Source organism: Paramisgurnus dabryanus, chromosome 15 (assembly GCF_030506205.2).
Source record: "Paramisgurnus dabryanus chromosome 15, PD_genome_1.1, whole genome shotgun sequence".
Taxonomy (NCBI): Eukaryota; Metazoa; Chordata; class Actinopteri; order Cypriniformes; family Cobitidae; genus Paramisgurnus; species Paramisgurnus dabryanus.
Window position 1 is genome coordinate 6,363,449 of NC_133351.1, and position 18,049 is coordinate 6,381,497.

General features: G+C 37.4%; 1 protein-coding gene across 4 annotated transcripts in view; it reads right to left on the minus strand.

The window, feature by feature from the left end:
• ppp1r1c (protein phosphatase 1, regulatory (inhibitor) subunit 1C) overlaps positions 1-13,825 on the minus strand; it is a 31,574-nt gene extending 17,749 nt beyond the window's left edge. Inside the window, exons 1-3 of one of the 4 annotated variants that reach the window (XM_065252236.2) lie at positions 13,536-13,823; positions 13,260-13,432; positions 10,662-10,722 (exon numbers count right to left, since the gene is read on the minus strand). In XM_065252236.2, coding sequence (XP_065108308.1) covers positions 10,662-10,722; positions 13,260-13,340 — 142 coding nt within the window. In that variant the 5' untranslated portion in view covers positions 13,341-13,432; positions 13,536-13,823. Of the gene's footprint in view, positions 1-10,661; positions 10,723-13,259 lie in introns of all 4 variants that reach the window. The other 3 variants (XM_065252238.2, XM_065252235.2, XM_065252237.2) reach the window with 3 other exon arrangements.
• Between the last annotated feature and the right edge of the window lie 4,224 nt (positions 13,826-18,049).

Below are 18,049 nucleotides of genomic sequence, written 5' to 3' on the forward strand. Positions count from 1 at the left end.
TACAAACAATGATGATACTATTATACATATAGCTAATAATAATGTTCCTACAAACCTTTCTCATATGTGACCCTGGACCACAAAACCAGTTGTAAGGGTCAATTTTTTTGGAAATTGAGATTTATACATAATTGGAAAGACTGATAAATAAGCTTTGTATGGTTTGTTAGGATAGGACAATTTTTGGCTGAGATAAAAACTATTTGAAAATCTGAAACTTAAGAGTGCAAAATAATCTAAACATTGAGAAAATGGCATTTAAAGTCCAAATTAAGTCTTTACCACACATATCAGTGGCGGCCAGTGACTTATTTTTTTGAGGGCGCTCAATGCAAAGTTCATCACAACATGTATGTAGTCCGTTATGTGTGTGGTTCGTAATTTCAAAATGTGTTCTGTGCATCACGTGTCTTGTCAAAATAAGTGCCTGCTGCAGACGCGTCTAAAGGGTTTATGATGAAAGAGACACTCGCGATTGCCAGATACTCGCATAATCTCATCCCTAATCAGAGTTTACTGTTAAAGATGCGGTCGGCAACTTTTTTTATCATTTTTTTTATCATATTCACTGCAACAAACACTATGCTCAGATAGAACAACATAAATTAGACTGTTTAAGAAAAAAACCCGCCCTTCTAGCTCCCCCTAGAGCCTGTTATTTGTTTTGCAAAAATCCACCGCTCCCGGTTCACTTGATCCAATCAGCGCAGGCCGGTTCATTTGGTCCAATCAGCGCAGGGCTGTGTAAAATCTGCCTGTCAATCACAGTACCTGCACGCGCCACAGATCCCCCTCCCCCTCGCGCGCGTTACAATATCACGTGCATCCGTCTGAAGTTCACAAGCGTGTTGGATTAAACGCAGCGCAAAGGTGAAGACAACTATCACTAATAAACTTCCGATTCCTCGGTTAACAACTAGAGCTAGGAAAACAACAAATGAAAAGAAGGAAACAAAGATAGAAAGCGACCGTGACTGTAGTAAAACTAGGATATTGGACCAGCATTTGAAAGGTGGAGAAATCTACGAGATTTTAAAGGGTTCATGCTGGATGCAGAGCTTGTCACATTTTTTCTCGACAGGTAATTGTGCTTTATCAACCATTGACTGTATTTCGGAGTGTTATGTAAGTAATCTAAGTATTCTTGCTAAGTATGCGTTCCCAATAATACTGGTGCACACGCACTGACGAGGGCGAGCTCGAAGGGATGTTGCCCGTTGGTTTGCAGGGGAGGGACATGAAATTGTAAACATTTGGAAACTGCTCAATCCTCCAGAGTTGCCGACGGCAGCTTTAAGGGAGTGTCTTGCGTGTATTTTGTGAACGTGAGCGTCTCTTTAATCATAAACGATTTTGACGCATGTGCAGCAGGCACTTATTTTGACAAAACACGTGATGCACATGGTTCACATGACGCAACAAACACATATTTTGAAAACACGAGCAACACACATGACACTCGGAACACATATTTTGAATTTGCTGCGCTCGGATGAGCAGTCACGAACCGCCACTGACACATATTAATAATATCTACTAGCTTACCGCTGTAATGACATTGTTGACTTTTACATAAACCAAACTTGAATGGGAAATCCCCTAGGAATGGATAGCAAAGCAAAATTTGTAGCCGACTTTGATCGTGATTTTGCTGCATCCACTCACTGAAAGTTTTGATATATTTACGATAGGAAATTTACTATATATATTTGGTAATAAAATAAATCTGTAATTTTGACTTATGCAATGTATGTTTTGCTTTTTCTACAAATTTACAGGTCTGATTTATAAGGTCTTCCCGTGTCCAAAGAAATGTACCCAACCCAAAATGACTCAAATCACTTTTTACCCGAACCCAATGTGCATGAATAAATTTTTTTAACCCAACCGTAGACAAACCAGAGAAAATTTGACTCGAGTCCGACCCGAACCATTGACAATTTTTTTGGAACCCGACTGGACCCGAATGTAAACGGCACCGACGTGTGTGCAGTCTGCATCCCAACACGTACCAGTCAGACAGAAAAAAAACCATTGGCTTTACATTCAATTTGGCCCTCTCCTCCATTTATTTTCCTTTGTTATCTGATGACAACACCAAGGTAACCGCTAAAATGTGATTTTAAAAATTGACAGGTCTATCTCAACAAAAATGAGCCACATGATGTCACAAGCTCTCTTGGCAAACACAAGGGGGGTTGGTAAATGATTTGATGCACACACGTGAGATAGTTTGGGTTGTCTTGGGTCCCTTCAGCAAAACACATTCGTTTTATATTACCCGAGACCTGTAGCTACTATTATGGTACCCGACCCGTGTCCAAGGCTTACGTGAAACCTTTAAACCCGAACCCGCTCGGCTCTGGGGTCAGACCTTGGGTTGGCACATTCAATAGCATTCAAAAAGTTTTAATTGTGGCAAATAAAGACCTGAGGCCCTTGTACTGTGACTGACACAAATTCTGTTTTTAATATATAAAAAAAACCTACTGCAGTCATAAATGAAAACTATTATGCATTGTAAAGACCAACACTTATATGCACACTGACGTTACACTTGTTTAAGGTAGAAAGAAGATTTAAAAAGCCCCTGATTTCCCCTAAATCCACTGAGCATTGCATCTACTCCCTCACCTAATAGCCACTTAAGTCTCTAAATGGAGTCTGAGAAACGCTGGATTATGACCTCAGATCTGATAATAATGCGAACCAGAGGAACACAGTACACAGTGAACCACAGTAGCCAGAAGACTTCTGTGTTTATAAGTCCACTGGCTCCACACGTAAGGACATTAAAGACATATAGCACAAAAAGTCCCTGCCAAAGCCACAGGTTTGGACCGCAAACACTGCAGCAAATTCACACTGTAACCGCAATACCAACCCAAGTCACTCAAACTTCAACTTTTGCTCGCAGTTCTTACACACTGCCAAGTTTTATGACGACGGACGTTGGTGTGACGTAAGCTCACGAAGCTTCAAGAACTTCCTTCATAGGGGATCTATTCCAAATGTTTTGGATCAGAGATGAAATGCCAAGTGAACAAAGAGCTGCTTGTTTTGTGAATGCGGCTCTATGTGTTTCCACCTCTTCATCACGCCCCTGCCAGCTACATTCAAAAACAGCAAGAAAAATAAGCGGCCGTTCTCCGTGAAAACTGCAATAATACGGCGACGATCCAGCTGATTCAGTCTGTACTGTGAAAAACAACAAATGTACATATGCTCGAGACATTGGTTTTGGTTAATGATTATTGCATAGTTTAAATGTGGTGGGTAACACTGACTGGTGTGTTTATTAGCTTCTGTCTGTGGTGATGAGCTTTAATTCATCCTGTGGTCTTCGCTTTTACACCTACATACGACTATACTCTTAAAAATAACATCCAAAAAACCTCTGGTGCACAAAAGGTTCACTGTGGTGGAAAACCCAAAAATTAAGTGGGGAACCAAAAATCTCTTTGTACAAAACAAATTGTATTAGTTTTTGGCAGCTTTGTGTTGTATTAAGAATGAGTGCCTCCCGGTTTCATCTATTGTGACCTTTGTGGGCACCAGGACTCCAATGATGCCTTTTGCAATAGATTTTTACCTTTTTTTAGGGTTCCCACACCTTAGTTAACTTCAAATTCAAGGACCTTTCAAGGACTTTCCAGGTCCAATACCATAAAATTCAAAGACTAAATGTGGGGACACATTTCAAGTGAGAGCAAGGTTACATCGTGTTACCTTTTAAGATACATTGTTACAGTTCCCTTTCGAGGGAACTCACGCTGCGTCACTGCGGTGACACTTTGGGGACGCCTCCAGGGGTAAGTGCGTCTGAATTTGTATATCAAATTCAACCCATGGTGAGGCTTAACGCCAAAGACAGGGTGACGCGGGAGCCAGGAAGTATATCGCAATCTGAAATATTGCCAAAGACGGCGTTACAGGGATGCATGACGTATGGCAAGGGAGACGCAGCGTCTCGTTCCCTTCTCAGGGAATAACAGATACATATGTAACCCGAGACGTTTTCAAAACGTATGCAAAAAAATCATTTTGGTATGAATCAACATTCGCATACAGAAGATATAAGCATTTAAAGCGAACAGTTTAGCATGTGTGCTTAACTCTTTCCCCGCCATTGACGAGATTTCTCGTCAATTAAGAGAAAACGCTTCCCCGCCAATGACGAGATATTCCGTCTTTCCGCAATACCGCTATTATCCACCAGGTGGCGCCCTTCCGCAACTTTTTAAAACCGGAAGTATTGCCCTATGCCAAGCTGCTGCATGTCCGTGTCTGTTTTAAAGATCGCTCTGAATCGGATCTCTATGAAAAGTCCGTCATAAAAATGGAATTATTTCTGCTTTTTGCTCAAAATATGGTGTTTTTGCAAAAACCTACCCATATTCAAAAGCTGATTGCAAAAGAACCACTAAAGGTAGGATGAAACGGTTTTTTTTGTTTGAAAGCAGAGGGTCTGTTCTTTCATTTGGTATATTGTATGTTTATATATTTAAAGAAGAACATTTTCTGGAAGGCATTAAACTTTGGTGAAAATCATGAAAAACGCTGGCGCTGGCTGGCAACTTTTTTTAAAAACGCTGGCGGTGAAAGAGTTAAAAAGTCTCAAATTTGTATACAATTAATCTACACTACAAATGGAATAATATGGATTTTTTTTTCAGAAAACTTCTTGCATAAAATAGATTCAAGCACTTTCAATGACATTTATCTATATATGTATATTTTCAAAAACTTCCCAGGGCCTTGAATGTTTTCCCCCAGATTCACAAACTTTCAAGGATTTCAAGGACCCGTAAAACCCCATATTTTTTCAATGTGCATTATTAAGGCTATGGGTAAGAACAAGCAACTCTGAAAAGCATAACGTTTCCTAGTCATTTGTATATTTAAATAGCTTTGCTAAAAACATCATCTCTCCTGAGTAGGACAGAGCTGGCAACAGAAAAGAAAGACATTTTTAGCCAGAGGATGCTAGATCTTATTCATTGCAGAACAGACAGATGGTAATACTGGCGTTAGCAAGATGGTTTGCTTGAGCTTTATCATGAAGATATAACTGCCAAGTCATAGACAACATGTGTGACATATGAAGAGAGGACAGGATTACCGGCCGGACAAAGCCTGGGTCTGATGAATCATCTCTGAGTCCCAGCTAAAGCACTAAAGGAGCACTGACCACTGACCTTCTGCAAATTATGATTATTATACAGTATGGCCCAAATCATTGCACAAAAGTTACTACAGCTACTGGGAATATGCAAAAAATAATGATAAAGTCAACATTTACAATGAAAACTTAATAATGACTAACAATAATTTGTTCCTGGCATGGTTCTTTAATAGACACGCTTGTAAGGTTGAGTTTCCGACCAGCAATTACAACATTGAGGATAATTATCACAAACACAATACCGTCCCACTCGAAGACAGCATTTGTTTTCACTCTGTACTAAAATTACTTGCAGACACAGTACTGAAACAAAAAGGCTTTGTGTGATACTGAATTGTAATAGGACTGAGATTAATATGTTTACTTGTGAAGCAAAAAAAACAAGTCCTGTGGTCTGTGGAAGACCTACAATTCATTTTGAATTTGAATTGATTTAGCGAATTGGATACAGAATTGTGACCCTGGACCACAAAACAGTCATATACTGTAGGTCGCACGGGTATATTTGTACTAGCAATAGCCAACAATACATTGGATGGATAAAATATGGATAAAAATGATAGATTTTTTTATTCCAAAAATCATTAGGATATTAAGTATCAAATCATTGGTTCTTTACTTAAAGATATAAAGATCATGTTCCATGAAGAAAATTTGTACATTTCCCACTGTAAATATATCAGAAATGCATTTCTTTGCAAAGGACTTTACTTTAAAAGTGATTTCTCAATAATAATATATCTAATAAAATAATCTCAATAATTACATTTTCTTGCACCCTTAGATTCTAGATTTTCAAATAGTTGTATCACACATATTGTCCTATCCTAACAAGCCATACATCAATGGAAATCTTATTTATAAAGATAAATTCTTAATTTCAAACAATTGACCATTATGACTGGATTTGTGATCCAGGGTCAAAATTGTACTTTGAAATTATTACTGTAATATTTTATAGCAAATTACCCTTAAACATTTTATCATACAAACACAACATATGGACCAATTTCAGAAACATTACATAATAGTACTTTATTTATCCATCTGAAATGTCACTTTAAAAAATATAAATGCAATTTTGTTTCATTGCATATAATACTTTGCCAATAACCATGAAAGAAAATTTGAGCATTTCCCAAAAATAGGCTACTCTTGTTATTAACTTCAAGTATTGATATAAACTTTTTGGGGCAGATTTTACAAACATACCCTACAAAATACAATACTGGTGTGCATCTTGAGACAAAACAATGAAACATTTGTTTCAAATTAAGCATGATGCCAGACTGCTCTTTAAAACACAACAAAAATGAGTTGGTTTGTTGAAGCATCTTTTAGTTGTGCCGTTCAAAGTTTGGTTTTTAAACAGAAATGCACACTCACATTGCTATAAAGCCCAGGGCTTCTGTATTGTTGTGAAAATATGTCCTCTCCAATTTTTATGTACAATCATTATATGATATTGTGGGAGGAAATGCGTGTAAAGGACAACGTGATATGGTTTGGCGAATATTTCCCAAAAAATACTCTTATTATTAACCTTAAGTATTGATATAAACTTTTTGGGGCAGTTTCCCAACAGGGTTTAGATTTAAGTAGTTTTTACAAACATACCCTACAAAATACAATACTGGTGTGCATCTTGAGACAAAACAATGGCACTGATATATGTCAAGGTATGTCAAAATCTTTTTAAATAAAGGGAGCTCAAATATGCATTATAAAACGGCTCGTTCCGGTTCTTCATTCTGATTGATTACAAAAGTTCTTCACAAAAATGGAATTATCTCTGCTTTTAGCTGAAAATTTGAGAGGTGATAAGAGAACAAATGAAGGTAGGATGAAACTTTTTTTGTTGTTGTTATTGTTTGAAAGTGGATGGTCTGTTCTTTCATTTGATATTTTATGTTTATTTAAAGAAGATCATTTTTCTGTAAGGCATTAAACTAAAAGTGGGTGGCAACTAAAAAAAAAAACCGCTGACGGGGAAAGAGTTCAGCATACTTCCAAGCATATTTTATCATCACTTCAACAGTTGCACAATATAAATGTTTAATGTATAAATTAGATGAATGTTGATTTATAAAATAAACACCACAGTCTTAAATCATATTTTCATTGTGTCTTTGCTGCATCTGTGTTGGTTGTGAACTGCGCTCTGTTGCAGCCACTCTTGATTCTGAGGAACTACTTTGTTTGGCGGAAGACTAATATTTGTACTAATATAATTACAACTTATTTGTGTCTTATTTTATGAAATCCTGCTATGTATATAAAGTAACCGTTTTATAAAAGCAATAAGTCCCGCGAAGCAGTGAGGTTACAGTGCATTTTATAACAGCTAAGGGGGTTATAAAATGCACTGGTAACCCACTGCTTCTTGGGACTTATTGCTTTATTTTAGTCTGGGACTAGGATAAGCCCTGTCCAGAAAACCGCCCCTTTTTTTTTAAGTAATCTGACACAATGTGGTACATTTTGTGGTGCTGTCAGTCGGACAAAACTTAAATCTGTTTTGATGGCGGTGTTTACTGTTTTGACACTTCTGAACATAGTTTAAAAAATATGCCTTTTTATTGAAAAATATGCATATTTAAAGATGCATTGTGTAACTTCTAGAAAGATCTTTTGACAAAAAATGCAATTATATATTAATACATAACTATATTATCAGTGGTAACCTTACATAATGAACTGTATTGTTTTTATTACCTTAGAAAGATCCGTTTTTATCTATATACACCGCGCAACGCCTTACATGAAAGGCGCCGTCTGGTTTCTTCACATTTCATCCATGGGCGGAAATCCCGGGGGGGTCGGGGGGGACAGGACCCCCCCTATCTGAGGGTTGTCCCCCCTAAATTATCATTAGAATATGTGTATTGAAAATAATTTAATGATTTATAATACTTAAACTAGTTGTGTAAGAAGTGAAACAATACAAATGCAAACGGAGCAACAACAAAAAAACGTTTTAAATATTTGGATTCCCCCTCCCTTGCCTCACAGTGGTTTGGTCCACTGCCCACGCCCCTTTTACCTCACCACCACACATTCCGGTGGTAGAGAAGTGTACGGAGCCGACGCGTTAATAAGCTATATACAATACAACGTTTCCCATCACTTATCAGTTTATCCTCATATGTTTTAAAACTGGACTATTTTGACATATAAACATGAACATATTTCGTTTTCTGAGAACAGAAGCAGATAAACGATCAAGAAAACATTTTTATGCATTCATGCAGAGGTGAGGCAGAGCTGAAAGTAACAAATTACATTTACTCACCTTGCTGTAACTGAGTTTTTTGTGTACTTTTACTTTGAGTAGTTTTTAAAATCTGTACTTTACTTTTACTTAAGTATGTTTAAAGTATTGTTGGTTACTTCGCTACATGTTAAATCATATCCGTTACTGAGTAAAAATAAATAAAAAAGTAAGGTGATAAAGACGCGCCACGGTCGGATGATTGATTGATGGGCGGGGGAACGCGCAAAAAGAACCATGGAGAGGGACGAGACAGGCGCAGGCTAATGCAGACCCTCAATTCAATTCTTACGAAAGAAACCCCTGGCCATTGACGCAAAGCGATTGTTTCATTCAGGTAGGGTTCATGCTCTTGAGTACGGAGTTTGAGAATTGCCGACCGTGTTTAACCGCTAATTTGCACGATGCATTTTTAATACATGCGCATTATCTTCCGAGGTCTAGCAGCTTCGCGTCAAGTCAAACAACTTGAGAACGTCCTCGAGAATGCGCAGATCATTAGACATTGCAGAGAGAGAGAGAGCGCGAGAGAGATAGATTGAAAGACATCAGGTACACAGGTCTGGGAGCTAATAAACGTGTAAAGGATGTATAGTGTATAGCCATGGCACTCATCTCATTATATGTTCATTTATGTATATAGTTTAATAACAATGTATGTTACCAGCAATACATCAATTACAACCTTCATATAATGATTGTATTTACTAGCTGCTGACCTCATATTATTTTTGCTTCAAAAGTGCATAACTCACCTGTAAAAATCATTAAATAATTCCATAAATGTTTCTTAGTTATAAAAAGCTTTTTATTTTATTAACATTTGTTATTGCACTTTAATTGTAGAGATGTTTACAATTAAAAACATAGTTTGAGATGTATATATCCTTCCTTTGTGAACTATACTAGAAACCTCTCCCCGCTGTAAAAAAGTAACTCTTAAAATTAAAATGACTTTTTACTTGAGTAGATTTTTAGACCAGTAACTTTACTTTTACTTAAGTAAAATATTATTAAAGTAACTTTACTATTACTTAAGTAGAAAATTGTATTACTCTTTTCACCTCTGCATTCATATGTATTAAAATTAAATTTGCGTCCGTTCATAGAGAAAGAGAAACGTTTTCTATCTGTACCCATTTCCTTGCAAGTACAATTTTGCCTGTATTATTGGTGTCCCCTTCAAAAATTGTTCTTGAAAAATTTTATGTTTATTGTCCCCCCCAACATTTAGATGAGATTTTCGCCCCTGATTTCATCCCTACGTTGTCTCAGACGACGACTTGTTTGTCTTGTGACGGCTACAATACGCGTTTTAAACTTGAGAAGTAAGATTCAATTCAGGCACACACCACCTTTATTCACACACACCACCTTTAAATTAAATGTGCATATTTCGTCTACATTAATAAATTTCTTCCATTAATTCGAAATAAAACAAAATGTACCAAACCACTCCCACACTGCCAGGTTCATCCTATAATGCAGTTATATTTAAATATCAGCAAATGCCTCCTATCAGTTTCCCGAATAACCCTGAATTCCTCTCACAGATAAATCATATCTGTAGAAGAGACACAAGAAGATACAACGCTTCACAGATGACAGAGCTGTGATACAAGAGTCTGACCGTCCCATATGCTGACGCCATAGGTGGGTTGTTTGTGCTGATAGCAACTCGTTGACCATTGCCATATTCACAGTGTGTTGTACTGTTCCCACCCAAGGCCAAATTACATTCAGTCCGACTCAAAAATGACCTCGCCAAGCCTATCATGTTGTCCTTTACACGCATTTCCTCCCACAATATCATATAATGATTGTACATGAAAATTGGAGAGGACATATTTTCACAACAATACAGAAGCCCTGGGCTTTATAGCATTTCTGTTCAGAAACCAAACCTTGAACGGCACAACTAAATGATGCTTCAACAAACCAACTCATTTTTGTTTTGTTTCAAAGAGCAGTCTGGCATTCCACTCATAATGCAATTGAGATGCTGATGACACAGTTAATAATAAAGTGAAAGAGTATTGTGAACTAAACGCTGAGACAAACGGCTCAAAGATGATCTGTATCTGAATTTACAGGCATTTGCATTACTGCAGCTCAGTAAGCCCTTGTTTCTTTGACCGTAAGGTTGATCCCAAGTCATTAAAAGAAACTTAAAGACTTAATGTTTTGGGATAAGGTGTGTCTTACCTGAAACACTGGGCTCATTGTAGATAACCAGTGTGGCTGGAGTTGGTCTGCGCTTACGAATCTGTGTTAAGACAGAGGAAAAAGAAACCAAATTACAATCATGTTTATATATACGGTTTCATTGTTTTTTCATGAGAATTGATTTTGCATGATTAACTTTGTATGAATTGATACAAATTAGCCAACTCGTAAAATATGTACGATTTCTCGTGAGATCAGGCTGGATAGTGGCATAAAGACCCAATAAAGTGCTTTGAAATGCACAGCTTTGTTTGACGCGTTAAAGCAATATCTACTTAAACAGGAAGTAAGGGCAGGGCATATACTGTGGGCCCTCCCCTATCCGAGATCCAATAACGTTTAGTTTAACTTCACAGCCTGGAATCTGAATGATGAGAAGCTGAAGTGCAGAATGATGTCATACAATTATTGCTCTATATTTGTGGAAGTGACACTGTACGTTTTGTATGATCTGTGCAATTTCTTTCAATGTTATGGAGAAAGGTAGTGTAAAGATCCTTAAAGGAATATTCAATTTTCTTAAAAAAAAATCCAATAATTTATTCACCACCATGTCATCCAAAATGTTGTTGTCTTTCTGTGTTCAGTCGAGAAGAAATTATGTTTTTTGAGGAAAACATTCCAGGATTTTTCTCATTTTAATGGACTTTAATGGACCCCAACACTTAATAGTTTTAATGCAGTTTAAAATTGCAGTTTCAAAGGACTCTAACGATCCCAAACGTTATCTATCAAAACGATTGTCATTTTTGACAAGAAAAATAAAAAATATGCACTTTTAAACCACAACTTCTCGTCTTCCTCTGGCTGTGTGACAAGCCGGCGCGACCTCACTTAATTGCGTAATGACGTGGAAAGGTCACGTGTTACATGTATAAAACGCATATTTACGGACCATTTCAAACAATAAACTGACACAAAGACATTAATTAGTATCATTCGACAATCGACATACAATAACATCAGAACGGTCTTCTTTCTCCACACTTGTAAACACTGGGGCGCAGTTTCGATACGTCATCTGTGACCTTTTGATGTGATGACGTATTACGCAAGGTCGCGCTGGCACGTCACAGGACTGGATGAAGACGAGAAGTTGAGGTTTAAAGGTGCATATTTTTTATTTTTCTTGCCAAAAATGACAATAGTTTCGCTAGATAAGACCCTTATGCCTTGTTTGGGATCATTTAGAGTCCTTTGAAACTGCAATTTTAAACTGCATTAAAGCTGTTAAGTGTTGGGGTCCATTAAAGTCCATTAAAATGAGAAAAATTCTGGAATGTTTTCCTCAAAAAACATGATTTCTTCTCGACTGTACAAAGAAAGACATGATGGTAAGTAAATTATCTGGATTTTTTTTTTTAAGAAAATGGACTAATCCTTTAAGACATTTATATTCAAGTCAAGAAACTACTTTAATTTCATGGGGACTTTAACTGTAAGCAACACGGCAACTCAACGTGCAGTTTTACACACAGCTCTTCGATTCTATCTTCAGAAGTTAAAACACGGTGCATGCGTGTAAAATGTTCACCCTGACTAATTTATCTGACATAACTCTCAACATGCGTCTCGACATCAATACAATCAATATTCAGAAGCAGGCTCCCTGGTTTAGATCACTTTTACATGCTGTCTCAACACATGTGAAACAACATGAAACTATACACTCAACAACGCTGATGTGTTATGCACCCTTTGATCTGCGGATAACCTGCAGTGTTTCAGACTCATTTATAAAAGAGGCAGTAAGAAAATAAAGAGCGGCCACTGATAAAACACTTACTCAGCACAAGAGAGACCTCCGCCACTGATTGGACAATCCAACCAACATCATCATAAAATCGGTCCAGCACTTTGCTGTTATGATATTGTCAGCATCTGATCCAACATCAAACACTTTAACAGCCTGACATTCATTCAGCCTAGCTGCTGGAGATTTCAATATAGCCAGGACACAATAAGACTAGGCTATATATCCCTGCACATCACCTATGACTATTTTTTTTTTACACATAGCAATAACAAGTTCTGCAATAACAAAAGCAGAATAGGTGGTTGATGGCAATTAAAATTAGAAATGTGCCACTTTCTGACACCAGAAGTTGACATGACATCATTTGGGTAGGCAGACATGCCCAGTGGTGAGAAAAAAATTACTTTACTTGAAATGATTTCAAACATTGTTTACCAAAGATTTACATTATTATTACTTCTTAATGGCCTCATTTTAACTCAGAAAATCTGTACTGTCACACCACAGGGCCCCTTTAAAATAAACTAATGAAGAACCAAAAAAAATAATAATACATTTCTGGAAATAATCAAAGAAACCAGCCAGATCATGTAACCTAAAATGTAATGGATGCAATATGTATCAGTGACCCACATACAGAGCATAGATTTACTGAACAAAAGCACTGCAGAGAACATCATCATCCATGACATCATATCATAAAACAGATTTTGGCAGCAATCTGCGCGCATCTGATGCTTTAAAGAAGTCTCGCGGGACGCAGAGACCTCCGCAGGCCGGTCTCCATTAGGCGCAATATAATAAAAGAGATCTCCACTTACATGCTCAGCTGCCTGAGGATCCAGCTGGCTCTGGAAAAGCGGGACGGCAAACTGGATCTTCTTAGGGCTGTTCGGTTCCATGTCGAGAGCGAGCTGAAGAGAGATGGAAAGAGACAAACTGGACCCTACTTATCCAACCCTACAATTTCCTCCTGGACGTCCCGCCTCCTTTGCTTCACGGAGTAAGTGAGTGAGTGAGAGAGAAATGGAGAGAGAGTCACAGATATGCAGATACTAGTCAGTCCTTCTTTCCAGCACTCGTGTTGTCCCACTCACTTGTCTGCGGTCCGATGTCCCATAAAACACGTAGAAGTGGCGATGTGCTCCCTGCGCGCCACCGGCTGCGAGTTCTCTGTCTGATCCGGGACGCGCTTGTGTCTCCACCACCAGCAGCACTCTCTCTCTTTCTCTCTTGTCTCACTATCATTAGAAACACTGGGAGCAATGCAATATAAGCCCCCGTCGGGACCTGCTGATGCTTTCTACATTATTTATGAAACTGATTTAGGATGCCGTCGGCAGATTTCGCATCACATGGCCGGACGGCGGTCCACGCGCACGACTGATGCGCGCGACGAGAGGATGTCCTTTATAATGTATAACATGCTCCATCACAGAAGCACTTCATTTATTCATTTTTAATTATTCAGACGGGAATAAATCATTGTCCTTGTAAAGCAGCCGTTTTATTTTTAGCCAGATGTATTATGAATTGACGTAGGATGAAAGTGTGGGATGCTTCAAAAAAACAAATTGTAAATGTTGCCATATGAAATATAAAATCATGTTTTCAATATACTTCAATAGAAAAGGTTATTTGTCAAGCTGAATGGTTTCATAGAAAACATCTAACATTCACTGAACCTTTCGGTTGTGAAGGTAAGAAAAGAAAGAGGCTCTTTTAAAACATTTAACTGAAAGCACCAGGCTTTTACACGGTCAGAATAAAGGTACAAAAGCTGCCACTGGGACATACCCTTAAACAATTCCTAATATGTACCATTTAATTAAAGATATATGAATACATTTGGTACCTTTATGTACGCTTTGCTTGAGGTACTAATATGCAGATTTAAAGATAAATGTTATATATTTTATAAATGTACTTTATAAAAAGGTAACACCCCACTGACAGCTTTTGTACCTTAATTTTGAGAGTGTGTATCACATCAAGTTAACCTGTTGATATTCTTAGTTAGATTTAAACTAAGATATCATTTAAATAAATGTTGAGTGCTCCACTGGTGCAACATTAGGTATAACTGTTCAAAGTGTGACCGTGTATTGATCCTCAGCCTAATCCGGGACAGACGCCACCTGTGTTGTTTGCTTAGGCCACTGGATATCTGCCAATGAGATAACTGCTATTGATCCACCTGCCTGCTTTGAAATAGGTCATTAGTCTGTGGCCTGTATAAAACACAGCCTGAAGGGGAAATCTAAAGACATTTATGGACAAGTAATGGTAAAAATTGATGATATTAAAATGGTTCATTTCTTTTTTTAAACAGACTGCTATGTAGTTTTGAAGTCGTGACAGTGCAGAAACTGCAAATAAATGCTCAGTTTTGTTCTGTACACAACTGAGAAATGCCATCTTAACCCTTTAACTGCCACATCAAGAAAAAGGCATTTGAAAAAAATAATCTCCTTATGTCGCTAGTAACACACTCATTATATTTTTTTCAACACATCCCATCATTTTTTTTTAAATAATGGCCTCTACCAAATGGTTGATATGTCACTTAAAGGAATTCATACACATACTATGGAAATCTACAGGGCCCCTAAGGGGACATGGTGCAAAAATTTAATAAAGTTTAGTTTTGCATGCGCACATGAAACTATCGCGTGTGCACTTGAATCTATCACGTGCGCACGTGAAACTAAACTTTAAAAAAAATTCTGCACATAAAGGTTTCGCGTGAGCACATGAAAGTTTTACTTGATCACATGAAACTAAACTTTAGATTTTTTTACTCCAATGTCACCTCAGGGGCTTGGTAGTAATCAGAAAATATAAACTGTAATACAATTTTTTTCAAAACATAATCAAAATGAAATAGTTTTGTATATTAAAATAAATAATCATATTACATTATACTGTACTGCGAGCCCCTAAGGTGACATTAGAGTAAAACAAAATCTAAAGTTTAGTTTCATGTGCTGGCATGAAACTTTGGCGTGCTCACGCGAAACCTTCATTTGCATTTTTTTTACGTTTAGTTTTGTGTCTGCATGTAAAAGTATACGGTAGTTTCAGGTGCGCAAGCGAAACTTACACGATAGTTTCACGTGCGCAAGCGAAACTTACGCCATAGTTTCAGGTGCGCACGCAAAACTACAATTTATTTAATTTTTGCTCCATGTTCCTCTTAGGGGCTCCGTATACAGTACTATAAAACATCAATTGATCTATTTTTCTTTTTTGTTGTTACTTACAGTTTTTAACTCTTTAAAAAATATCAGATGATTGACGACTTTTTTAATATGGTAGATTATAGTCATAGCAAAACAACCCAACAAATTCTCTCTAAAAAAAAGAAAATGCTGGGTTGTTTCAATCCATGGGTGGGTAAAATATAAATAACAAACAAAACAAAACAACAGCACACGCATCAACTTAAAATGGGTGCTCGATCAAAAAGTCACATCTGAAGAATACAAAACAAGATCGGCACACCAAAGGTCAAACATTTTTAAAATCATAAACGTTCAAATAATCTGTGACATTTCGAGCATGCACAAATCCAACCATTATATTTGTCCGATGGATTTTTCTGCTCATGGTTGGGTCAAATATGGACATTTATGTTAAATTAGTTAACAGTTGAATTTGACATTTCAACCCAATCAGGTGGTAACAACCCAGCATGCTTTGTGGCTAGTCTACTAGATTAAAGTGAGTATTATTTCATGGGTTGGCACCAAAGGAAGTGTAAGTTAAAAGGTTAAGTTAAACTGTCAGGTCACCCATCGACCTCTGGAACAAAGCAAACCGCAGGACCTAACTTGACTCATGTCCTGTCTGTGCTGTCCATTTACAGGTTCTCCTCATGGCCATTATCACGGCTGACGGGGAGCTAATAATGAGGAAATGACTATAGAGCTATTTTAACATCTCTTGGGAATCACACAGGGTGGAGGAGCTACAAAACAGACCCTGTTTATTACCCATTTTGACCATTGCGTAAGGTTTTACAGCTATGCTTTTATTTCATGGCGAGGCTAGTAAATCTAAACAGCAATCTGTGTTCTAAATTATTGTGAAACAACTTTTATGAAAAGCTATGGGTGGATGCCAGGTGATGTCATTAAAATGTCCAGGTTGTCCCGTCCAAGAAGCTGTTTGTGTCCATGAACACACGCGGAGAGAAATACAACCACGGCCTTGTGTTTACGGGCGTCTACACGAGTTAAAAGGCACAGAGAAGTACAAATCTGGGATGAATGTTGGGAAAGGGTTGAGTAAGGTCTTTAAAAGTTAATTTTCATAAATATTCAGTATGTCTGCACTGTAAACAGCTTTTTGATGTGCATGTAAGCCACAATGGAAATCACACACAATTGTCAAGTTATTCAGCAAGATGTAATCTATTTATACCACATACCAACATTTTTCATCTCTAATGCAGCTATTTCATGTTAATGAATATATTTAAGCTTGCCCACAGTATAAAACTGGTGCTATCCCCGAGCCATGTTTCCATGGTAACGGCATGCTCGATTGAGTTATGTATGAAAATAATTTTTCTGACCCACAGGTATTATCATCGTCTCGCTTCACTAAATTCAGCAGGAGGGAGGGAAAACACCATTAACTTTGTTGACCGCATTAAAATTGTTAACCATGAAGGACAAGCAAGACACATCCTCAAGAGGGGCATTACTGAGATAATCACTGTTTGACAAAACGTTTAGTCTTTTTGGACCCTATCATACACCCGGCGCAATCGGCAAATTGGTTAGTTTCAGTCTGATGAAGTTTTCACTTTCTCATCCTGCGCCATGTTGTTTAAATAGCAAATGCGTTTGCGGCCATTTGTGTACTGGTCTGAAAACAAGGTGTGTAGGGCCCAATGTCTCAAAGATCATCCAGCATCATGACGTGCCTTAATGTGGACTCTTTCCATTTTAGAGAGTTCTTGATGGTTCACTATTTTGATAAGGGGGGATGAATGACAAATTGAATTGTGTGTTTTTTATTCAACATTTAACTTAAGTCAAAGAAATTAATTGACTTAAGTTAAATGTTAAGAAATTAATCAAGCGAAACATTTAACCATAAAACGTATTTTTCGATTAAATTATGGTAAGTAATTGGGCATCTAAATAAAACAATAATAACATTGTTTACAATTTTTTCTTCCTTTCTTGTAAACAGTGTTGGGTGTAACTAGTACTAAGGAATTAGTAATTATTTGTAATTTAATTAAATTCCCTGAAAAAATCTGCCAAATGCACTGTAACAATGTTGGATCTTTAAAAGTTACTTCAATTGCACTCTAAAATATACAGAGTTAAACAAACCAGCATTGGGTCAAGAAGGATGCGCCCAGCCCATTGGGTTGTAATTTAACCTATGCTGGGTTGTTTTTAAAATTTTCTGGGTTAATTTAACCCAATAGCTGGGCTTTTCCCTTTATTGAACCAACGCTGGGTTGAAAATAACCCAGCATGTTTTAGTAACACTTAAGATTTTTTTCAACCTACATTTTCTCACTTTAATTGATAAAGTCAACAAATTGTACTACATCCCTTACAGCCAAAATAAAACGAGTTGGCAGGTG